Source organism: Oryx dammah, unplaced genomic scaffold, assembly GCF_014754425.2.
Source record: "Oryx dammah isolate SB20612 unplaced genomic scaffold, SCBI_Odam_1.1 HiC_scaffold_18, whole genome shotgun sequence".
NCBI classification, from domain to species: Eukaryota; Metazoa; Chordata; class Mammalia; order Artiodactyla; family Bovidae; genus Oryx; species Oryx dammah.
In genome coordinates this window covers 62,617,422-62,641,059 of record NW_024070202.1, presented here as the reverse complement: position 1 = coordinate 62,641,059, position 23,638 = coordinate 62,617,422, and the positions used below count along the sequence as shown (strand labels likewise).

The following is a 23,638-nucleotide window of genomic DNA, read 5'->3' as shown; positions in this document are numbered from 1 at the left end:
CTTTTACTGACATCTAGTAGCAGTTCCTAGTCAACAGTGGTGGGCACGTCCCCATAGACTGCCCATTCAGTGCCATGCTTGTTGACGCCCTGGGATTTGGGGAAACTCTCTGGCAAAGAATCCACCTGCAATGCAGGAGACCTGGGTTCCATCCCTGGGTTGGGAAGATCTGGAGAAGCAAAGGGAATACACACTCCAGTATTCTTGCCTGGAGAATCCCGTGGACAGCAGAGCCTGGCAGGTTACAGTCCATGGAGTCGCAAAGAGTCAGACCCGACTGAACCACTTTCAGTGACCAGGCCCAATTTCAAACCATTCTGGCAATGGGAGACCAGCTGGAAGCACAGTCAGCCTGATTTCATGTGGTCCCTGACACTGGTTACCAAGGTTATTTTTGTTTCAGCTGATATTTTTAGGTTCTCCATCAGGGCAGGAACACTGCTCATATCTCAAGGGCTACCAGAGATTGAAGAGTAACCGAGACAGTGAGGGACAAGGGGCAGTCTCACCGCCTGCCTGGGCCATGTAAAGTGCCTTCCTCCAAACTAAATGTTTGACTGATAAGTTGGGAAGGGGTAGGGAAGTCTGAGGAGAGGATAACAGGGCATGTACCCAGGACAAAAGTGGACAAAAAATAAAAGATGAAACTCCCCAGTTCCCCAGACACCACCTTTTCCCCAAAGTCCCACAGCCTAAATGTGCCCCAAAAGCAGGAAGAGTAAAAAGTGTGCTCCAGAAGCACCTGGTAAAGCAATTTCTCCCCGTCTCCAGCCAAGCCTTATCGGTGTCTTACTGAGATGCCCTAGTCCAGGATCTGTTACATTCTTAGATATAAGAGCTCACCTGAGAGACCCACCACCCTGAGATCAGAAAGGCAGAAAGAATTACTGAACCACGCCAAAGACAGAGAAAATCTAAGGGACAGACAGCTGAGAGTGTTGTTGTCCCCTCCTTACCTGAAACATCTTCTTTCAGATTCTTGCTGTTGTTGTTCACTTGCCAAGTCGTGTCCAACTCTTTTCCACCCCATGGACTGCAGCAAACCAGGCTTTCCTATCCCTCACCATATCCCAGAGTTTTCCCAAGTTCATGTCCGTTGCTTCAGTGATGCCATCCAACCATCTCATCCTCTGTCACCCTCTTCTTCTGCCTTCAGTCTTTTCCAGCATCAGGGTCTTTACCAGTGAGTTGGCTCTTTGCATCAGGAACATATCTCTTTCAGGCTCTAGTTGGATATTTTTTAAGAAAGGTAATACCTAGTTCTAGAAATGTGACACAAATTATTTATCTGAGGGTCTCCAAAACGGAAGTTAACCATGACTTCTGGTGTTGAAAAAGTGTAAAATTGGCGGTCCAAAGATAAAGAAAATTCCCCTCCCTCCTGTGCTCCTCTGAGATGATAGGTGTTCAGTGGCTCAAACTAGGTCTTGAGAAAGCAGAGCCCAGAAATGAGATCAGGCTCACTATGGGTTCTATGAGCGCCAGGAACAGCCCGCAGGGCTGAAGACGAGACAAGAGCAGACAACCAGGACAGTGGCGCCAGAATGAACTCTGTGGGCAAGCACCAAAAATCACAGAAATGCTAGCCAGGTGGCTTGCTGTCCTTATAGGACAGGGTTTCACATTCCTGGAAGCACATTAAAATCACTTGGGGAGACTAAATATCCTAATGCCCAGGCGGCACCATAGAAAAATCTAATCAGAAACTTTGGGGAGGCTACCCAAGCGTTAAGAGTTTCTAAAGCACTCCTGGTTATTCCAATGTGCAGCCAGGACTGAGAACTCTGCCCTGGGAAGCAGTGAGCATGTAAAATACAGGGACTCCCAGGTTCTACAGGAAATATACAGTTTTGAGGCTTACTTCATTGCAATCTGTCAGTACACCATTAACTATGTCTTGCGTTAGGGAGATGGCATGATGGGGAAGGGTGGGCTGTCTCTAGTGAAACATTTAGTAGAGACCAGGGCTCTCAAAGGGAGAAGGCAATGGCAACCCACTCCAGTACTCTTGCCTGGAGAATCCCAGGGATGGCGGAGCGTGGTGGGCTGCCATCTCTGGGGTCACACAGAGTCGGACACAACTGAAGCAACTTAGCAGCAGCAGCAGTGCTCTCAAAATAGAGTTCCTGTGGGCATACCTGTCACACTCTACCATGAGCCAGCCCCCAGAACTACTGGATATTGAAAGCCAAGATTCTCTACTGAACCATCACAATATGCTGGGTTTGTGGGTATTGTTATTAGTGAATTATTAATAATAAAGTCAAAGTACTGACATTTCCCAATGATTTACATTTTTTTGTTAAATTAGAAAAGTTTCAAGATCATCCTTGTAACAGTACCACACTCACATGGAACCACTTGCTTTCTGATGACTTTATTCATTCAATAAAACTATTTAATGCCTATCATATGTGTGCCAAGCACTGCGTTAGACCCCAAAGACACAGCAGTCAATACAATAGCTATGGTACCCTCCCTCGTGGAGCTCATCATCTATCAGAGAACAGAGAGATTTAAACAAAATATCCCATTATAAGAATATATCCTACTTTGTTTACCCATTCTTTCATTGATCACCTGGAACCTTGTAGTTTGGGGCTATTATTATGTGGGTAGTTTCCAATTAGGGGCAATTTCAAACAGAGTTGTTCTATCTGTCTTTACTTGTTTTGATTAAGTATTCATTTGTGTCAGGTATTTCCCTAAGCGAGGAAACTGTTGGGTCAGAGAATATGTCGAACTTTAGATAACACTGCCAAGAATTTATTGAAAATGTTTTGTATCAAATAAATCACCTCGGTAGTGTATGACGGTTCTCCATCCAGCAAATCCTTACAAACACATGGTTCCCATCTTTATCATTTAAGCCTTTCTAGCAGGTATCATATGGTTTTACTCTAAGTTCTACAATTCATTAATTCTCTTCCTACTTTTGTGAAATCTGTAGGAATGAACGGAGAAGGAAATGGCAACCCACTCCAGTATTCTTGCCTAGAGAATCCCGTGGACAGAGGAGCCTGCTGGGCTGTTGTCCATAGGGTCGCACAGAGTCAGACGCAACTGAAGTGACTTAGCGTGCATGCTTGCATTGGAGAAGGAAATGGCAACCCAGTCCAGTGTTCTTGCCTGGAGAATCCCAGGGACAGAGGAGCCTGGTGGGCTGCCGTCTATGGGGTCGCACAGAGTGGAACACGACTGAAGCAACTTAGCAGCAGCAGTAGGAATGAATTCAGGTGAAGAGCCAGAGGCCATGTCTAATACTGGGGTTTCTCCAAAGAAAACAAAACCAATGAGAGATATATCAAGGGAGAAACTGATTTACTCTAGAGAAACAGCTCCTGTGATCATAAAGGCCTTGTAGTCCTACGACTGGTAGTCAGCTAGCCAGGGGAGCTAATGTGTGTTTTCAGTCTAAAAGCTTGCAGCCTTGAGAACCAAGAAGAGCTAAGGCTTCTGTTCAAATTTAAAGGCTTGAAAAAAACCAATGCCCCAGCTCAAAGCAGGCTGGTGAGAGGAGTTCCCTCTTGTTCGAGGCAGGATCGGCATTGTTGTTCTATTCAGGTTTTCAATAGATTGAATGAAAGCCTCCAATATCAGGTAGGCCATCTGCTTTACTCAGTCTGCTGTTGCTGCTAAGTCACTCCAGTCGTGTCCGACTCTGTGCAACCCCATAGACGGCAGCCCACCAGGCTTCTCCATCCATGGGATTCTCCAGGCAAGAACACTGGAGTGGGTTTCCATTTCCTTCTCCAATGCATGAAAGTGAAAAGTGAAAGGGAAGTCGCTCGGTTGTGTCCTACTCTTCGTGACCCCATGAACTGCAGCCCACCAGGCTCCTCCATCCATGGGATTTTCCAAGAGTTCTGGAGTGGGGTGCCATTGCCATCTCTTACTCAGTCTAATGATTCAAAAGTTAATGTTATCCCAAAACATCCTCACAGACACACTGAGAATGTTTCACCAAATATCTGGGCACCAACCTCCCCAGTTGACATATGAAATTAACCATCACACCATACCAGTTTGCCATCTTATCTGCAACCATTCCTTTCAAATATTGTGTAGTATTCTATTGTCAAATACATACATATGTATGTATATGTATATTATATATATGTACACACATACATTGTCATGGTGGTGGTGGTTTAGTCACTATGTTGTGTCCGACTCTTACAACCCCATGGACTGCAGTCTGCCAGGCTCCTCTGTCCATGGAATTTCTCATGTAAGAATACTGGAGTAGGTTGCCATTTCCTTCTCCAGGGAATCTTCCCAACCCAGGGACTGAACCTGTGTGTCGAACCCACGTCTTCTGCATTGCAGGTGGATTCTTTACTGCTGAGCCATCAGGGAAGCTCATATGTAGTCACACTTCATATAAATTTAAAAATATTTTGTTTAGCTTTATCTTTGTATATTTCATCTATAATTTTACATTTGCTATAGATTACTCATCTTATTGATATAAAGTATTTCATTATATGATTACATAGAAATTTATTTATCCAATCTACTGTTGATAGGCATGTGGGTAATTTCTGGTTTGGAGCTTCTCATTGATTTTGTCACTGTAAATATTTAGGTTACTTCTAATTTGTTGCTAAGGAGCATTGCATAGGCATCTCTTGCATGTTTCCTTGTACACATACATAAGTATTCTCTTGGGTAGCCACAGGTCAAAAACTAATCTCTGAGTGGAGAGAAAACAGCACAAACAGAAGTTTTCTCTCCACCTGTTGGTGGCATCTACCATTTTCTCTGTCTATCCTCACCACAGTATGACTTAACTGGCTTCTGTTCTCTCCTAGAAGTTTCTCACAGGTATTGCTTTATAAATTCTCATTGAAGTAAAACAGACCTACGAAAAGATGCATGCAGTGGATTTCCCTAAATTAAATACATGCAAGTAACCCAGATAAGGAGAGGGAAATTTATAGACTACTTAATCTTAGCTTTACTGGATACTGCCAAGTAGCTCTTCAAGGTGAGCATATCAGCTAATTCTCACACCGTTTCTTCTCATCTTTGTCAATACTTGGGGTAGCCAGATCCTAGTTTTGCTATGCCAACAAATAAAAATTCTGCCTTGTTTTAAGTTGCTTTTGTTTCACCAATGGTTGAGCACTTTGTTCATGCTTATGTGCCAGTTAGAACACTCTTTGCTCATTGTACTATTTGGTTGTCATCTTGTTTTCACCTTTTCCCTAAGAGTCTACAGCTCACCCTGGGGCTTCCTTCATGGCTCAGCTGGCATTTTCTGACAGCTCCCTCCTATTTGCTGTCCCTTCAGCATAGATAATATCTTTTCATCTCTAGGACACTGCACTCCTCTTAGGCTGGATGGATTATGCTACAACTTTCCCAGGAAATATCATGGGGGCTATAGTCTTTTATGACATTACTACCTCTTATACTAGGTGTTGTTAACAAGTGGCTGTGCAAGTTTGGCTCACGGAGCATCTTCAGTGTAAGTTATCAGGTATCACGCTTGATTGCAATACAAGCAGCCTAGTACTTTTTTTTTATACCTGGCCTGCTCTCCTTACTCCTTTAGCTTCATATCTTAACAGGCTCCTGAGATTTGATGCAAATTATAGTATGTTACAGTAAAACCACCACTGTCTAGGAATTTCTGAAGAACTGAGTTATCATCTCATTTCCATCACCAGCTGTGGGATCTTGGGCAAGTCGTTTCACCACTGAGCAGCAGCCTCTTCTAGTGTCAAATGAGAATATAAAGATACGTTCCCTGCCTACATCTCAGAGTTGTTTTGGACACCAAATAAAAGAACATCGAGATGATAAGAATATCTACCAAACACCAGTCCCAGTCACATCATGAGAGGTGGTGGTTGACTGACAAGCACAAACCCCAGGCTTTTCTGAAGCATTGCCCTCTGAAAACCTAGAGTAGAATCAGGGGTGTGAGACTCAAGCGTGCTCTTTGCTCACACTTACTGAAATAACGTGCAGGCTACTAAGCAAATGCTTGAGTGAGGATCGTAAGTCAGAAGGTAACCTTAGTTGAAAAAAATGCATCATTATGATTTGATTTCAGAAAGGCAAACATGACCTGAATTAATCAAGGAATCCAAATTCCTGTCTTGTTGAAGCTGGAACAGATGTGGGGGACAGGGAAATCTGTTCCAGAAGTGAGGAAAAGTGCAACTGAGCAGGAAGGACTGCCTGGGGAGCCATGTGGATTGCTGCGAGGGGCTCCTGCCAGCTTTTTGGGGCAAGACCACCCCCACCTCTGGGCAGGTACATGGAGTGTTGAGGCTGCGCCGGCTACTGGATCATAACTGCCGAGGAGTAAGCACCACGTGGCTTGAGCAGGCAGGCAGAGCTCTTTAGTGAGGTGGGTTCTGGGAGGGCTCTGAGCCTGTGCTCAGCTGAGCTCCAGAAGAAGCTCAGGGAGGCAGAGGAGGGCAGAGCCGCAGCTGCTGCCTGGCTCTCAAGAAGAGGGCTGGACTCTCTCCGTGGGCTGCAGGCTCAAGGACAGCGGGACTCCACTCCACCTGAGCCGTGCCGGCCAACCTCACAGAGGGCAGCGCCAAGTCCAACGGGACTGGGCAGGCACTGAATTCTCCTGTCCTTTGTACTGAAACAGTGACTTTCACTGCAGAGGGGGAAGGAGAGGAATGGGGCTCCTTCTACTACTCCTTCAAGGTAAGTTTCCTGCCTTACACTCTGAACACTGATTTTTAATAATAAGACAAAGTAGAATTTTAAGTTAAAAGATCGCAGCCAATATTATGAATGAGTGTAGCTTATTTCCTTTACTAAAAAGAGTTAAAAAAAAAATGATGAGCTATAAAAGTAAGTTTTTCATATTGTGCTAGGATCTATATCATCATTTCTTAAGAATATTTGTTTTGTTTTGTTTTTTTTCCCTGCTGCTGCTACAAATGTAAGAGTCATGAGTAACATTTGTAAGTGGATGACTTTTTAATTTCCCCTGTCCTTAGATGAAAGTACTTTTAGTTAATCTTATAGTAGTGCTTGAAATGTCTGTTCCTCGTAAGGGTTATTGTTGTGAGTTTTTTGTTAGGAGCATCAGAGGTTTGTAAAGCCCGCATCACCCAGGACAGTACCTGTTGCAATGAGGGACATAGCGCTGAGTAAGGAAAGAAGGACCACACTTTCTGTGTTGATCCTTTGCAGTGAACATCAGAGGGAAATAAGGTCCTTAACTGTAGTCGGTGATGTTACTGTTCACAACAAGTTCCCTCCTAAAAGAAATGAGGAAATCAGGGTTTAGTAAGTTTCACTTTCAAAATATCCAAGGGCCACATTGAGGAAGAGGCCATTGTTAGGCTGATAATGTTTCCTCTTCCACAAAATTGTGGTCAGGAATAAACCGGGCATCCAGAAAATAGTTTCCTGCTTCTTGCATGGAATGCAGGGATGTCAGGTTATTTCACAGGCTACCTGATGGTGCATTCAGCTGTTACACTAATTCCCAGGACTCAAACTGGTCTTTCATACTTCAAGAAAAATTCTGGCAGTTTTTTTTTTTTAATCCTCTGGATGTTCTTGAAATGATTTGGTTTTTATTGACAAGGTAGAATTTGCTGTAATATCTACCTTGGAGCTTTGCTTCTTTGCCAACACTCAGAATAAAACTTTCAGCAGGGAGCTGCCCTGGAAGCCAGCCTCACTGGTGTTCGAGAGCCCTAGAGAAAATGTAGCAAAGCAGAGTGGAACAAGTCACTTAGGCGGATTGCATGGACCCATCCCTAGGCACCACTTCCTAATGCATTCGTGCACACACACAGCCCAGCTGCCCAGATCTACAACAGAAAATAGAAACTGAAATTGGAGCGGGGTGCCATTTACCATTGACTGAATAATCCCCTCTGAAATCAGCCTTCAGATCCAGAGATTCTATCTTGGAGAGGCACGCTTTCTGCACCCAGGAAGCATACTGCTCCTCTCAGAGATGCTGCCTCTGCAGCCTTTTTGATATTTATAGAACATGACAGCAAACAGAATGAAGAAAGAGTGGCCACTGCAGAAAGGATAATAATCAGCAATAAGACAGTTGTTCTGAGAGTCAGGCAATAATCAGCTGAAATCTCATTTGCCATTTTTTTTTTTTTAATACAGCTCCGAAGGGGAAGTTTTGAGTGTTTGGACAAACAAACCCCTACTCACTCTCTTCTAGTGTTTGAACTCTGTCCTAGCAACATCATCTCCAGGCACTACGGAAAATCACATCATTTTCATCTCATTTCTATTAATAAGTTTACCCTCCAGCAATTGAACCACTAGACAAGGAGAGAAACAGAAAGAAAGAAAATATGTCTGATCAGGAACTTAGAATGTTCTGTTTCATTTTTTGAAAAATATAATCATTCATTAAAGCAGTGATTTTTAGTTACACAACAGTCAGTAGTAGTGTTGGTAAAGAACTTAAGTGTCTTAAGCTAATGTATAACCTTTTCCACCACCCCCTTTGAGCACAAGCAGTTTTGATGCAAGCTCTTGTTCCTTGTGATCCTTTTATCCCACATGTGTCTCAAGAAGAAAGTCAGAACTGTGTTTGTGAATTGTCTCCCAACCATGTCCTTTTAATCTCCATCGCCTTTTCCAAAAGCAGTAGAAATATCATCAAAAACAAAGTGGTAACAGCAGTGAAAGTAGGAGAACTAATAACAATAGCAAAAGCCGTACATTTCATTGGCTGTGGGCTTTCTTGGTGACGTGAATCTTTCTGAATGACTTTTGTGAAGTGTCTCATTTAATCCTCAACCCATGGTGTACCTTTCATTTCGAATGCCTTTCATCTTCATCTGAGTTTATCTAAATTCAACCCGGTCTTTAAGGCTCCTCTTGGGTTGCTTCCTCCCTGAAGACCCCCAAACTCATCCCTCCTCCGAGTTCCGGTAGTATCTGGAGGATACCCCCTCTCTTTGCCACTTAATCCAACTCTGTGCTCAACTGCTATTTCAATAATGTGTCAGGTCAATGTGCAACAGTCATTAAGCACCTCAAGTGAAAGTAATGACTAATGTTTGTTTTATGTTTTCTCCCAAACCCAGCACCATGCATGTCCTACTCAATAAACATTTACTGCATAAATGAACTGTGGGTCTGTGTTCTGTTTCTGTCTGCCATCTACATGTTGTCAGACTGGGCAACAAAAAGTTTGCTTTCTCAGTGACAGAGGTGAGGGTCTTATTCACTGCTACTCCACAGGTCAGCCCCTGCCCTGCCAGGTCTTATCAACTATATTCACTGAGGTCCTTCTCTGTAGGCACATTTAGCTCATCCTTATTCCATTTCTAAGCCAATGTGATGAAGGTAAGTAATAGTTTCCAATGGGTGGAATACAAAAGTAAATGTATCATCATACACTGTAGCTCATACTGCTTTAGCCCTAGCGAACCCACACCCACCCATTGCTGTCTGCCCTAGTCTTAGCTGCTTTTCTCAGTCTACATGCCTGGGCTTCTAACCTACTTACTTATGTAGCCCTCAAGTTCTCTGAACCCAAAGCTCTCTTGGCAGAAGATAAGATATCCATGTCTAAATCTTACCAGCCCTTTCTTCACAAGCTTGGAGGCTTTCTTTCTTCCCATCTCTATCTCCAAATTCTTGCCCCTGCTCCCCACTGCTCTAACCCACTCTGCCATCCTTTGTATATTCTTGGATACCAGCAGGAAGGGCAGAAGTGAGTTCACCACTTTCTTCTTTCATTGTGGGTTTCACATGACTAAAGCTCTATGGTCCTAGGTTCAAGGTTCTCAGCTCAGGCCCTGGTTTCTTTCACAGTTTTCAATGTCTCATATGTTCAAGTTTCCATCTAGTCACCTCATCCATTTCTAGTCCCCTCATCCATTTCTAGTCCCCAGCACCAAGCACTCCTATGGGCTTCAAGAATCTACCAAACATCTTTAAGGAAGATGGGCCCTGGCTCATGAGAAAGTGAATGGAGGGCCTGAATATAAGACTGTTCAGTGGAAGACAAAGATGAAACTCATCTTAATAGCCTTAATTTTACTGGTAAATTCACTTGCAAAAGTTCCTGAATCCCTGATTCCTGATGATAAGAAAATTAATTCAAAGTACTGGGAGGGAAACCTACTTGAATTAGTAAATTGCTGAAATTATAAGATAATGCAAAAGAACTCAGTTTTATTACTCTCAGGTGAGGGGAGAAACATGAACCAAGATTGCAAAGATATTACTTGACAACGATCTTTTTTTGAATCTCCTTTAGTGGGTCATTGCAAATGATATGCAATTAGTCTAACTATTGTTTATATGTAAATGGTTGCTTCTAAGTGCTTGAGGGTGATTGGACACAGTTTGTTCCCTTTGTTTTGCTCCCTCTGCCTGCTGTCTCTTAATTTTCTTAAAACATTCCTCCACCATTAATATAACAAAAGCAAATTCCAGTTCAACCCATGTCTCCATTATCTCACACTAGACTTAAAGAAACGTTTAATGATATAAAGAATCTGAAGTATACCGTTCTTGTTCTTATTATATATTTAGATTGACAATTCCTTTGTAAGAACACACTCTACCTACTGTGGACCAGCACTTTCACTTTCAGTGGCTGCCACTTCAGCTCTCTCTGTGCCTACCTGCCTGCTTCTCTGCACACTCCTTTAGTCCCACCTTGGCCCTACAGGACTTGCCTGTCTCCTTTCCTGCCTTGGGCCTCAGAACAATGTCAGGGATGCCCTTCCTGGAGTCCAGGAGCCCTTGGTTCCTGTCCTTTCAAGGTACTTCCTGAAACTTATAACAATGATTCTTGCATTTTATCACGCATCTTTCTGTTCTCTTCTAATCAGTTTCACTCAGTCTGTTCATATTGAGTTTCTAGAGATGAATACTGTGACTGTTCATAGGGAATTACTACTAGTTTTGCAAAGTTAAATAATTATTAAAGGTCTGCTATCACTGCCTAATTCTGTTGGGCACACCTAGCATGCTACTCTCCAATCCCCTGCCCTGGACCAGCACTGTACCACATCCAACTTCACTCCATGCCCCTGAGAAAGGTGCACATTTCATTGGCTGGCTTTATTTACAAGCCTGTCGTGCAATTCCCAAGTTATGTACTCTCGTGTGTGAAAAGGGAAAACTCTTGTTGTGCCCAAGTCGCGAAATCTCCCAGTGACCACCAGGGAGCCGATATCCGATGCAAAAGCAAGAGAGTTTTTATTACCAAGCTCGAGATGGGGCTCCCACCGATACCGACGCAGCGGCTATAGGGAGGAGCCCCGAGTTTTGGGTTACATTGCTTATATAGGGTATTCTCGCGGGAGAAATGAAAAATGGAAGTTTCCGGGTTGGGAGATGTCTAATTGGTTACCTTCTGTGGAAGGGTTAGGTGTTGGTTTCTGATTGGTTTTTATTTTCCCGGGCTGGCCCCAGGTTCTGATTGGTTCCCATTACCTAGGTAGACTACGTTAAGTCAGAAGATTTTGGTCTGGGGTCTGATTGGCTCGAGGGTGGTGGGGTGAGGTCAGGGGATTTCCAAAGGCTCTTGGATTTTCAAAGGCTCTTTTCCTGGAACCTTACAAAATGGAGTTTTTCTGCTAACAAAATGGAGTAGCTTAGGTCCTTCACTCTCTCAACCAACTTTCTCTTTGTATCACTGATCTCTTTGTATCACATCATCTGATGGCAGGTAACAATCATAGTTAATTCAGAGTAAGTGCAGAATTGCAGTTTTTCAGCCTGTGAAGGGTCTGACTCAGGGAAGGCATCTAAGCTCTAGGAATGATGCTTCTAGAGTGTGTGTGTCCGTATATGTGCGGTTGGAGTGAGGAAGCAAGTCTGACCTGGGGAGGAACCTGGGCCACCAGGCGTTGACTGAGATGAAGAGCCTTGTCTGGCTTTCAGAAGTGATCGTGCTCGTTCCAGACCCTCGTCAGGACCCACCTCAGGCTCGGGTCGGGCTGCGCGGCCTTCTGCGGGAGCATCCGTTTGTCCCATTTCCCTTCAGGTGCATGGGTGTTCACCCCTCCCTCCTCCCCTCTCTCAACCCTCTGAATTCTGCATCCTTCCTGGGAAAGAAAAGTTTGACTGCTTGCCTCCCAGCTTTGGTCTGGTCCTCTGTCTCCCCACAAGGCCATTAACTATCCAATTGCTACCTCACGAGAGCTGGGTGAATCCCCGGGGTCTGCCATCCCTTGGTTCCTGTACAGTAAGTGGAGCTCCCAACCTTGTTCTCTTCTTCTCTTTCCCTGTGTTAGCCTTGGGGCCGGCAGGGATGGGGAGGGGTGAGGAGGGTGCTGTACAAGGTCTCATCAGTGGCTAAGTCTCCTCACGCTCCGCACCACTATGGTACCGTCTGACACTCCTGTCTCCCACTGCTTGCTTTCTCTGCGGTGGGGAACATGACTAGACTGTTTGCTGCCAAATGAATTATTCCAGACTCTTTTGAGCTGAAGGTTCAAAAGACACATCCTCTTGCAAAGGAAAAAGACATGTCTCTTCAAGCTGTTTATGATATCCTTCAAGAGGTATTTTGAGAGCCGGGAGCTGACTTATTTCTCTTTGTCTGCATTGCTGGAGTAAAGACTGTACCCAGAGGCCAGATGGAGTAGAGCTCTCTGGCTGCCTAAGCTCCGAGAGGTTTTCTCAAGAAGGTGGAAAAGAGCATATCCATTAATGCTTCAAAAAGAAAAAAATATATATCACCCTGTCATCCTTGAAGTAATTTCCTGTTGATAGTGGGTAAGAATATTTCGAGCTATGTACTGAAGTAGACGAGAAATGTAATTTTATTTTCTGTAACTGAACTTGGCTTCTCCTGGACCTCTCAGCTCAGCTGATGGCAGAAGAAGTAGCCTAGTCATTCCTAGGTATACTCAGGCTCTTGAATCTTCCCCGTCACTGTAGTGAGGCACAGGCTGTAAAATAGGACTGCTGAGGTCAGCTCCCAGTGCTTCCACCATCTGGCTGAGAACTTGAGGGAGTTCACTCCAACCTATGCATTGGTTTATTCATCTGACAAATGGTGCTAATAACTGAATGTCCTTCAGAGGACTGTTGTGACAAGTTAAGTGATTAAATGTTGGTGGTGATGGCCTTGAGTACTTGTTAGCAGTTATAGCCCCAGGGGTGAATTGTTACACTCCTTTCTGAAGCTCCTGAGAGATGAGGCACCACCATTACCTACACAGAAGAAACTTCTGAAGATACTAAGAGATCTGTGTACTGGAAGATCTCCAAGACCGCTTCAGGATGCTTTAGGCCCCCAAACAGTGGTGCTGAATTGTTTCATTTCTCTCAGTTAGACCATGGAAAATGTAGGATAAGGTATCTAGAGATGATTCCACTTCCTTCTTTGTCATCCAGATGCCACATCTAATTTTTACCTATGCAAGCTTAATGGCTTACTACAAGAAGGGCTTTTTACAGAGATGGGAAATTATACCCCATCCAGAAGGGATGAATTTCTACCATGGTAGAAAGATTTTCTGGGCCACAAGATGGCAAAACCACCAAGGTCATGATGAAGTCATTAAGGAATAACCAGGGTTCTTATCTTTTTACAGAGGCAATATTGACATCTGCCTAAAAATGATGGGTCTCTTATAGTTGGCAGCACCTTACAGTTAACAACTTGATATCATATGATTTCATCTGACTCACCATCAGCTCTATGAGGATTTAAAAGTAGCATTCCTTTTTTTAACCTGATGTGAACACAAAGCCTGATAGAAGTTAAGGGTGTGAATTTTCTAAAAAAATAAATGAAAGAAAGCAAGAAACAAACAAAGAAAGGAAGAAAAAAAGGAAAAATAAACATGGTTCTACTGCCGATTTTAGTTGGATAGGATAAGTCTCTGTAATAGCAAAAAACTAAACCCCAGGGTTTCCCTAGAGGACTGGTGATTGGTAATCTGTACGTCCACTTTGGCGGAGGGCAGGGGGGTGGGGGAAGAGGGTTAGATCCCTGGTCAAAGAAGTAAAATCCCACAAGCCTCATACAGCTTGGCGATAATAATAACAAAGTCTCACTAATTAAAAAAAATGAAGCCAAAAAAGTCTACACCCTGAATCTCAGTGGTTTAACACATTAAAATTTTATTTTTCTCTCACATCCCAGTTGCAAGCAGGTCAACTTGTATCTCTGCCTTCTAGAATAAGCAGTTTCCAAGGGAGATGGCAAAACTTACCCTATCTGCTTTGGCCTGAAATGATGCATGACTGACTCCAGTTCGCTGGCAAGAATTAGTCGTTGGGCATGGGAAATGTAGCTTAACTGAATGCCCCCAGTGCAGGGAACATAGTACCAAGCATGGTTTGACCTTCACCTTCTGCACAATAAAACCCAAACTCTCCAAACTAGACTTCTAGCTTTTCACAATCTGACTGCCCCTCCTTCCCCATTTCTCTCCTCTCCTGCACCATGCCTCACTGGATACTGTATTCCAGGGAAATATTATCTTTGGCAGAAATGCCTTTTTCATAGCATTTCTCACCATGCCTTTTTCTTCTGATAGCACATCTAAGCTCAATTGCCCCTTCATCTGTAAAGAATTCAGATTTGTTTAGTAGATCAGCACTGCCACTATTCTTATGTTTCCAAAGCACTTCAAGTCTTTGTGTGACAAGATTCATCTCTTGATGTGCATGTCCGCCTACACACACACACACACACACACACACACACACACCGTGCACATAAACATAGACCGACACACATACAGATACATACACACATACATGATGTCAGTCATTTTAAGGCAGTTCGAAATCCCACTACCCCTGGGGTAGTGCCTGACAACATGGTAGACAAATCGTCAAAACATGTTTTATTGAATGAAAGAACATTTTGAGAAACAATCTGTGTAACAAGTTTATTTCTGAGATCTCAGCAAATTCACATGAAAACATTAAAGTAGATGGAGCCTTAATCCTTATTCTCCAAGCCATTGGGTTAAACTTAAAGGCACCATGATTTGGGGGAATTCCTGACACAGACGGAGAAGCATAGTAGGCTACAGTCCATGGGGTTGCAAAGAGTTGGACACGACTGAGTGACTTCACTTTTTTTCACTGACACCATAGCAAGCCCTATTGGCGGGGGAGGGGGGGTGTATGTGTGTGTGTGTGTGTTTTAATCTCTTGGTCATGTCCAACTCTTTGCGACCCCAAGAATTGTAGCCTGCCAGGCTCTTCTGACCCTGGGATTCTCCCGGCAAGAACACTGGAGAGGGTTGTCAGTTCCTTCTCCAGGGCATCTTCCCAATCCAGTGATCAAACCCATGTCTCCCACATTGCAGGCAGACTCTTTACCATCTGAGTCACCAGGGAAGTCCAGATCATTAGACCTAAAGCAAACAACATCCAGGTTCTATCTGCTCCCCTTCCCTTGCTGCCAGCTCAGCTTCCATATCTGAGGCTGGAAAGCCATACACTTCTGGGCCCTAAGACACCAGGTGGGTATTGGGAAAGTGTGTTAGCATTCACATCCCTGCTCTCTGTTTATGTGTTCTGATGCCTGATTATAGAAGCTCAGTCACAGAGATCTTCTGCAAAGTGCAGAGGGCAGAGAGTACCACCTGTGGACCACAGGAAGAATCGGCTCCAGTGGGGAGAATGGATCAGCCTTGTCTACTAGAATGTCAATCAGGTGGTCACACATGGTTCCTGTCTGCTGCCTCTGGACCCTTCAAGCAGAAAAGGTGTTTATCCTGTGAACACTGAGACTACAGCTGCTTTCACTGTGTAGGGCCCTATACTAGGGACTAGGGAGTCAAAGAGGATTTATCATTGTCCTAACGGGCTGGGAAACTAATGTTTTCATTCAACAAATATTACTAAGATTATTTTACCTTTTAAATTCTTAACACCTATTAAAAACTAAAAGACGCTTACTCCTTGGAAGAAAAGTTATGATCAACCTAGATAACATGTTGAAAAGCAGAGACATTACTTTGCCAACAAAGGTCCATCTAGTCAAGGCTATGGTTTTTCCTGTGGTCATGTATGGATGTGAGAGTTGGACTGTGAAGAAAGCTGAGTGCCAAAGAATTGATGCTTTTGAGCTGTGGTATTGGAGAAGACTCTTGAGAGTCCCTTGGACTGCAAAGGGATCCAATCAATCCATTCTGAAGGAGATCAGCCCTGGGATTTCTTTGGAAGGAATGATGCTAAAGCTGAAACTCCAGTACTTTGGCTACCTCATGTGAAGAGTTGACTCATTGGAAAAGACTCTGATGCTGGGTGGGATTGGGGTAGGAGGAGAAGGGGACAACAGAGGATGAGATGGCTAGATGGCATCACTGACTCGATGGACGTGAGTTTGCGTGAACTCCGGGAGTTGGTGATGGACAGGGTGGCCTGGTGTGCTGTGATTCATGGGGTCGCAAAGAATCAGACATGACTGAGCGACTGAACTGAACTGAACTGAACTGATAGATAAACATAAATAGTTTTTCTCAATTTAATTTAAATTTGAAAATAAATTAAACATCATATCTAAAAATAAGTCATGCATGCATACTAAACTGCTTCATTTGTGTCCAACTCTTTGTGACCCTATGGACTGTAGCCCACCAGGCTCCTTTGTCCGTGGCGGTTCTCCAGGCAAGAATACTAGAGTGGGTTTTCATGCCCTCCTCCAAGGGATCTTCCTGACGCAGGGATCAAACCCATGTGTCTTCTGTTTCCTGCGTTGGCAGATGAGTTCTTTATCACTAGGGCCGCCTGGGAAACGCCCAAATCAAAATATAATTCAGAATATAATCTTTTAAACTATATCCTTTTCCTTCCCATGTCATGTACTCCTTTATGAAGTTGAGAATCACAGATGGGCTTGACTGAGTATTACTTTAGGCACTGGGATTTCAAAGATGCACAAAACAAGTATCATATTGTCAGACAATTCTGTCTAACAGGGGAAAGGTATACTCAGCCAATAGTTATGATGCAAGGGAAGAGAAGGCAGTCACTTAGAAGAAAAGACAGTCACTTAGAAGAAAAGACAGTGGGGGGATGACAGAAGGAGGTAAAACAAATTAAAAAGAAGGATTTCTGCATAGAAAATCAAGTTGATCTTCATTGAAGACAGGAAAATGGAAGCTTTCAGTTTAGATAAAAGAGTTAAAGAGATAAGAAAGACCCAGGTGGACCTTCAGACTAAACAATATGGATTTTTTTTTGTCCTTATAGGCCATAAGAAATCTTTAGAGTTTTATTAGCAAAAATGCTAACAGCAAAAACTGTGACAAGAGAGATTAATCAGGCTGCAGAGTAGGGAGTGGGATGTAGGGAGGGAACATTGAGGAAAGACAGTCGGTTATGATGACCCAGTGAGAGGTATCAGTGCTCAGTAAGATAAGGATTGCCTGAGAGTGGACAGGAAGAAGCAGTGGGACTTTCTGTCAGATCATATGCAGGGCTTGGGGAATCAGAGAAGATTGGCAGAGGCAAGGAATGACGATGACATAGGGGCTCAAATTGATAAGCTGATTCTAAAATGTATGTGGAAAGGCAAAGGAAATTGACTAGCCACAATAACTCTCAAAAACAATAAAGTTAGGGAACTCACACTGGCTGGTTATGACCTTCTCTAAAGCAATAGTGTGGTACTGGGGAAAGGATACACATCCAGAAATGGAACAGGATAAAGAGTCCAGAAATAGACCCAGTCATATCTGGTCAATTAATTTTTGACAAAGATATAGGCAACTCAATAGAGAAAATCAAAATTGTTGCTGGAAAAAATAGATAACTACATGTAAAAAGGGAACTCCTGTCCAAACCTCACACCCCATAAAAATTAACATCAAATGGATCATATATCTAAGTGTAAAACCTAAAATAAAAGAAAAAGAAAACATAGAAGGCAGACTCTGTCACCTTAGATTAGGCAATGATTGTTTTACATACACTAGTGGCACAGTCCATAAAGGAAAAATTTGATAAATTGGACTTCATTAAGAACTTCTATAATTTAAAAGATCCTATGAAGAAAATAAAAAGGCTAACCACATACTAGGAGAAAATATCTATAAATCACAAATAATTTTCATCCAGAAGATACAGATAATTCTTAAAGCTCAATACAAAGAAAAAGACCCCAACTTGAAACAATAGCAAAGTTTCAAACAGACATATCACCAAATGGTGACTAAACACATGAAAAAATTCTTAACCTCATTTGTCACTGGTGAAATGCAAATTACGACCTCAATGAAATACCATCACACACTCATTAGAATGACTAAAGTAAAAATATACTGAAGATATCAAGAACTGGCAAAGATATGAAGCAACCAACTAGAACCATCATACTGACAGCAAAGAAAATGATAAAGACAGTTGGGAAAACTTTTTGCCATTTTTTTTGTAAAGTTAAACATACATTTATTACACAAGTCCAAAATCCTACTCCTGAGTATTTGTTCAAGACAAATAATGTAAAAGCCTCTATGTCAATACTTACAGCGGCTTTATCTTAAATTGCTAAAAATTGGAAGCAACTCAAATGTCCAGTGGCTAGAAAATGGATAAGCTATAGTATATCTGTGCAATGGAATATTACTTGGCAATAAAAAGGAATAAGCTTATAGATATACAGAACAGAATGGATGAATTTCAAATGCATTATGCTAAGTGAAAGGAGCCGGATTCAAAATGCTGTAATGATTTCATTTACATGATGTTGAGAAAGCAAAACTCTAAGGACAGAAAGCAAATCAGTGGTTGCTGTGAAGACACTGACTACAAAATGGCACTGGAGACCCCCTTTAGATGACAGAAATATTCTATATCTTGATTGCAGTGATGGTTAAGTATGTCAAAACTACAAAACTAACATTCAAAGGATGACTTTTCCTCTGTATAAAGTACTACTTAATAAAAAATTATTCTATAGAGAGTTTCTCCAATGTCAACAGCCATGCCACCTCAATAAGACACTCAGAGAGTCTCAAAGAGTGAATGAAACCTATCATAGACTTAGCACTTTTCTTGGCATAAATATAGGCAAATAATCCAGAATATGGCTCTATGAATGTTTTCCAAGGGTCCTCCTTATTTCTACTTTACAAGTAGACATTAACCATTAGCCATTTAGTATGAGTCTTTACTATGCAAGCTTCCCTGGTAGCTCAGTGGTTTAAACTCCATCTGCCCATGCAGGAGATGCAGCTTTGATCCCTGGGTCAGGAAGATCCCCTGGAGAAGGAAACGGCAACCCACTCCAAGTATTCTTGCCTAGGAAATCTCACGGAAAGAGGAGCCTAGCAGGCTACAGTTCACAGGATCACAACGAGTCAGACATGACTTAGTGACCAAAAAACAACTTGACTATATAATACTTACTACTAGTGAGAAATATTGATGATGCTACAAAATTGTGGACAAATCAACAGCAGAGGTGAAAGGAAGAGGTCCTATATAGGCTTCTGAAGATAGCAATGCTATTTGGTTGCCCCCATAGTTATTCTCAAGCCTCTTCTCATTTTCCCAGCCAAATATTCACTAGCCTAGTCTCCCTTGCAATAAACAGCCTAGTGCTCCCTTGCAGCACAGTTTGAGAAACTTAATTGGAAGTCTATGAGATTTCTGACAAAGATTCCACTTTTCTTTGATAGAAGGAGAAAGACATGGCTTGAATTTTCTTTCCTCCCTTGAATTCACACACAATGCATGGCACTTCAGCAGCCATTTTGAAGCCACAAAAGAAAAGCTAAGGCAATTTCAAAGAGTGCAGGACAGCAGCTGTGTATCTTCAGATTTCTTATTGTATGAAAAATATCTTTGTTCAAGCCACTGTAAAGTGGGCTTTCTTTTACTTTTGAGTCGTAGACTTGCCCAAGTAATACAAATACCAAGTGCAAAACTATATATCCAGGTTACCGAAGCCAAGCCCTTGAAAGTGGACCACAGAGAATCAAATAGACATTTCATTTATTCTACATTTGGGCAGGGCAGGAGCTGGCTCTGCTCATGTTTTTCATCCTACTATTATCTATTATCTAGATTACTGTTATCTAGATTACAAAAGGATTGAATAGAATTTTATAAACATTGATTCAGACAGGATTGTATGTTTCCGAGTAACCAAGAAAGAGATAGTTTCTCCTCCTTCCCAAAGAAAAGAGCCCTAAATTTTTCAGAATGATTCTTCACATTTCAGATAATGACAGTGCTATTCACTTAGGTAATTTTATGGGGAAAAAAAAATCTGAAGGCACTTTTAAAAACATTATTTCAAAAAACTACCCAAAACATTAGCTCATTTTTTTCGTGACGGCTCAATAAGAGGATTTTTATTCTCTTCCCTGATGCACAAGGAATCACATCCCTTCCTTAGTTTAAACAAGCAAGGGAAGTGCAAGAAATGGGCTTTGGGCCTCCAACCAATTCTATATCATGCTACCCTGAGCACATCACACAACTTCTCTGGATCCAGGAAGCTCAGCCATGAGAGCAAAACAATAACGATGTCCCTTCAGGATGGTGAAGAAGGGAAGAAGCCAAGTCTTAGGTGAGAAGTGACATTTTGGGTAGGAGCCGGAGGAGGGTAATCATGGAATTCTACTCAATAATCTCCTGGGAGGGTCCTACCAACCCAGAGGGGTTCAGGGGTGAGGGTGGGCTAATGCCCTTCTCCTCAAAGACCAGCCTCACAGACCCTTCATCTCAAATTTATCCTCCCAAACTCCCCACCCACTGAGATTCTCCATCCTCCCATACTCTCCCCCCATCCAAACTATTCTCCCTTCTTAAAGATAAATAAAGCCAAAACTTCCCGGGACATCTCTCCTTTTTAGTTCTATTGATATTTCTCCTATGGAAAGAAATAGGTGGTTGTAGAGAAATAACAAGCAAGTATAACTTTGACATGATTCACAAGAACCCAGACTAAGCTTTCCCATTCTCTCACACACCATATTTCTCCCTCCCCAACCTCCTCTGCCTGCCCTCATCCCTTCCACGGCATTCAGTCTGGACTTTGCATACATGCAGCGTGTGCTAAGGGGCTTTAGTCATGTCAGACTCTTTGCAACGCTATGGGCTGTAGCCCACCAGGCTCCCGTGTCCATGGAATACTCCAAGCAAGAATACCGGAGATGGTTGCCATTCCCTTCTCCAGGGGATCTTCCCAACCCAGGGATCAAACCCGTATCTTTTACGTTTCCATGTTGGCAGGCAGGTTCTTTATCACTACATGGAATTTGCATGCTCTGCTTTTTAAAAAATTGTTTTTCTCCATCTTTTGCTTCGTCCTCCTGTCATCCCCCAATTTTTTTCCCCTCAGTAAATTGATTCCAAGTATTTGCATGAAAGCCATTCTGAGTAAACAAATTCCTTCCCTCGGGTGTCTCTCCCACATCCTTCCTGATCTTCCAAGGTTATTTGCATTTTTTAAAAGAACTTTGCTTCATTTAAATAAACCCCTACTCTCCTGAGCATACTGGACATGAGATAGCAAAGTTTACTTAGGCTCTAGAGGATTGTTGGAACTTCTTGAAAAAGCAGCAGCAGCAGCAGGGAATAAGATTCCCCTTGATTCCGCTTCTTCCAGCTCTTGAAGTCTCCTTGCCTTGCTCTTCTGCTAGGCAGGAGCTGTGATTCACCCAGGCCCGCGGTGTTCCAGGCTCTGCACTGAACGAATGATTTCCCCACAGCACTCAGAATTCCATTTGCATACAGGTATTGAACCCAAGTGTTTGCTTAAGAACAATTATTCACAGCTCTTAATTTAATAAAAAATGAAAGGGAACACTGTTAGTGCCCGAGTGGAAGTTTCCTTTCTTTTAGCTAGTATTGTGCACCATTGCCCTTGGCAATCCATAGCTATAGAAGATGTTCTTTTGATTAAGAATAAATTTGATTACCTTTCCAATATACTCAGTCCCTTTTGAGATTTTTTCTTTTTCTTTTCTTGGCACAGGTTGGGATAAAAATGCAAAAATGCAAAAGGTACTCAAGCATACAGAAACTATGAGAAGACTTTATAAACTGGGAAGCACTAGTCAAATTTAGGATAGCAATAATTCACAGTGCTAAGCATTAGAATTTCTTGTACCACACTGCGCTGTGTGTGCATGCTCAGTCGGGTCTGACTCTTTGAGACCCCATGGCTTGTAGCCCACCAGGCTCCTCTGTCCACGGGATTTTCCAGGCAAAAGTGGGATCAAACCCTGGCCTCTTGTGTCTCCTGCATTAGCAGGTGGATTCTTGACTGCTGCACCACAAGGAAAGCCCATGCTAACCATTAGTGAAATGTAAAAAACAAAATTTGAATAAATGAAAAGGCATGTGGTGCTCCAGGACAGGAAAACTGAATTTTGTGAAGATGTCAGTTCTCCCCAATTTCTTTATAGTGTTAAAAAACTTTAATCAAAGCTTTAATGTGATTGTTTTAATTTGACAAAATAAAAGCTCAATTTTAAAAATGTAAGTAAAGCTAAGAGATTTGAACATAAATATTAATGGGATGGGATTTTTCTCCATCAGTTACTAAAAAATATAAACCTGCATTAAGCAAAACATTTTAGAATTAGCACAGTAATAGACAGGTTCATAATAACAAATAGCTTTCTTTAAAAATAAAACCTTAGTCATATATGAACTTAACACTACAAAGAAACTACAAAAAATAGTAAGGAATGAATATTTTGGCAGTTAGAGCATTGGGTGAATGGGTGGTGAGTCTTACCTCATGTAAAGTTGTAAGATCAATTTCAGTTGGATTTTGTAACTAAGTTTTTACAAAATAGATAGGAAAAAAGCATACTTATTAAACTGATTTCAGATGAGCAAGAACTTTCAAAGCCTAACAAAACATTTAAACAGAAACAAAAAACTAAGGAAAGTATTTTCAATAAAATAAATAATATTTATATACATACAAATATTTATAATATTACATATTATGTATTATGTAATAATTATACTACAAATACAACATGATTAAAGGTTTTAATATATAAAAAGCTCTTAGGAAAAAATGGTATTTCTACTAGAAAAAACAGGCAAAGAAAATGAAAAGCATTTTAGATTAAATGTAGAGTTAAAAGAATGCATAAAAAGTTTTATTTGCTAGTGTCCTGAATAACACAAATTTAACCATGAAACATAGTATGAAATATATCAAACTGGTAAAAATCGAAAACAAATGTTACAAAAGCATATGACAGCCTTGTAGACTGGTGGGAGAGTAGATACGGACAACTAAGTGAATGCACACAGTTTGCTGTGTCTTTGGTAATACACGGCAAGCCTAAACAATATATTTACATATTGACTTGGTAGGTTTGCTTGCAGGATTAAACCTTAAGAATAGTAAAGAAATATTCAAGAAAAGTTTTGACATGGTCTTATGTGTTAGACTATTTCATGTAGTACACATCTGACAATAGAAAATTAAAATTGTAATGCAACCATAAGATGGAATATTAAGGAATATTAAGCATCTATAATGATCATTGTTCCTCATTCAATGCTAAAGATTTTTAAGCACAATTACTGCATATATAAAATATTCCAGTTCAGTTCAGTTCAGTCGCTCAGTCATGTCCGACTCTTTGCGACCCCATGATCCCCAGCACGCCAGGTCTCCCTGTCCATCACCAACTCCTGGAGTCCACCCAAACTCATGTCCATTGAGTCAGTGATCCCATCCAACCATCTCATCCTC

General features: G+C 42.0%; 1 protein-coding gene across 1 annotated transcript in view; it reads left to right on the top strand.

Annotated features, from left to right (window-relative positions):
* Nucleotides 1-2,153: 2,153 nt before the first annotated feature.
* Nucleotides 2,154-23,638, top strand: part of NPSR1 (neuropeptide S receptor 1) — a 154,403-nt gene continuing 132,918 nt past the window's right edge. The window contains 2 exon segments of the mRNA XM_040259876.1: nucleotides 2,154-2,223; nucleotides 6,530-6,675. Of these exon segments, the coding sequence (XP_040115810.1) occupies nucleotides 2,154-2,223; nucleotides 6,530-6,675 (216 nt within the window).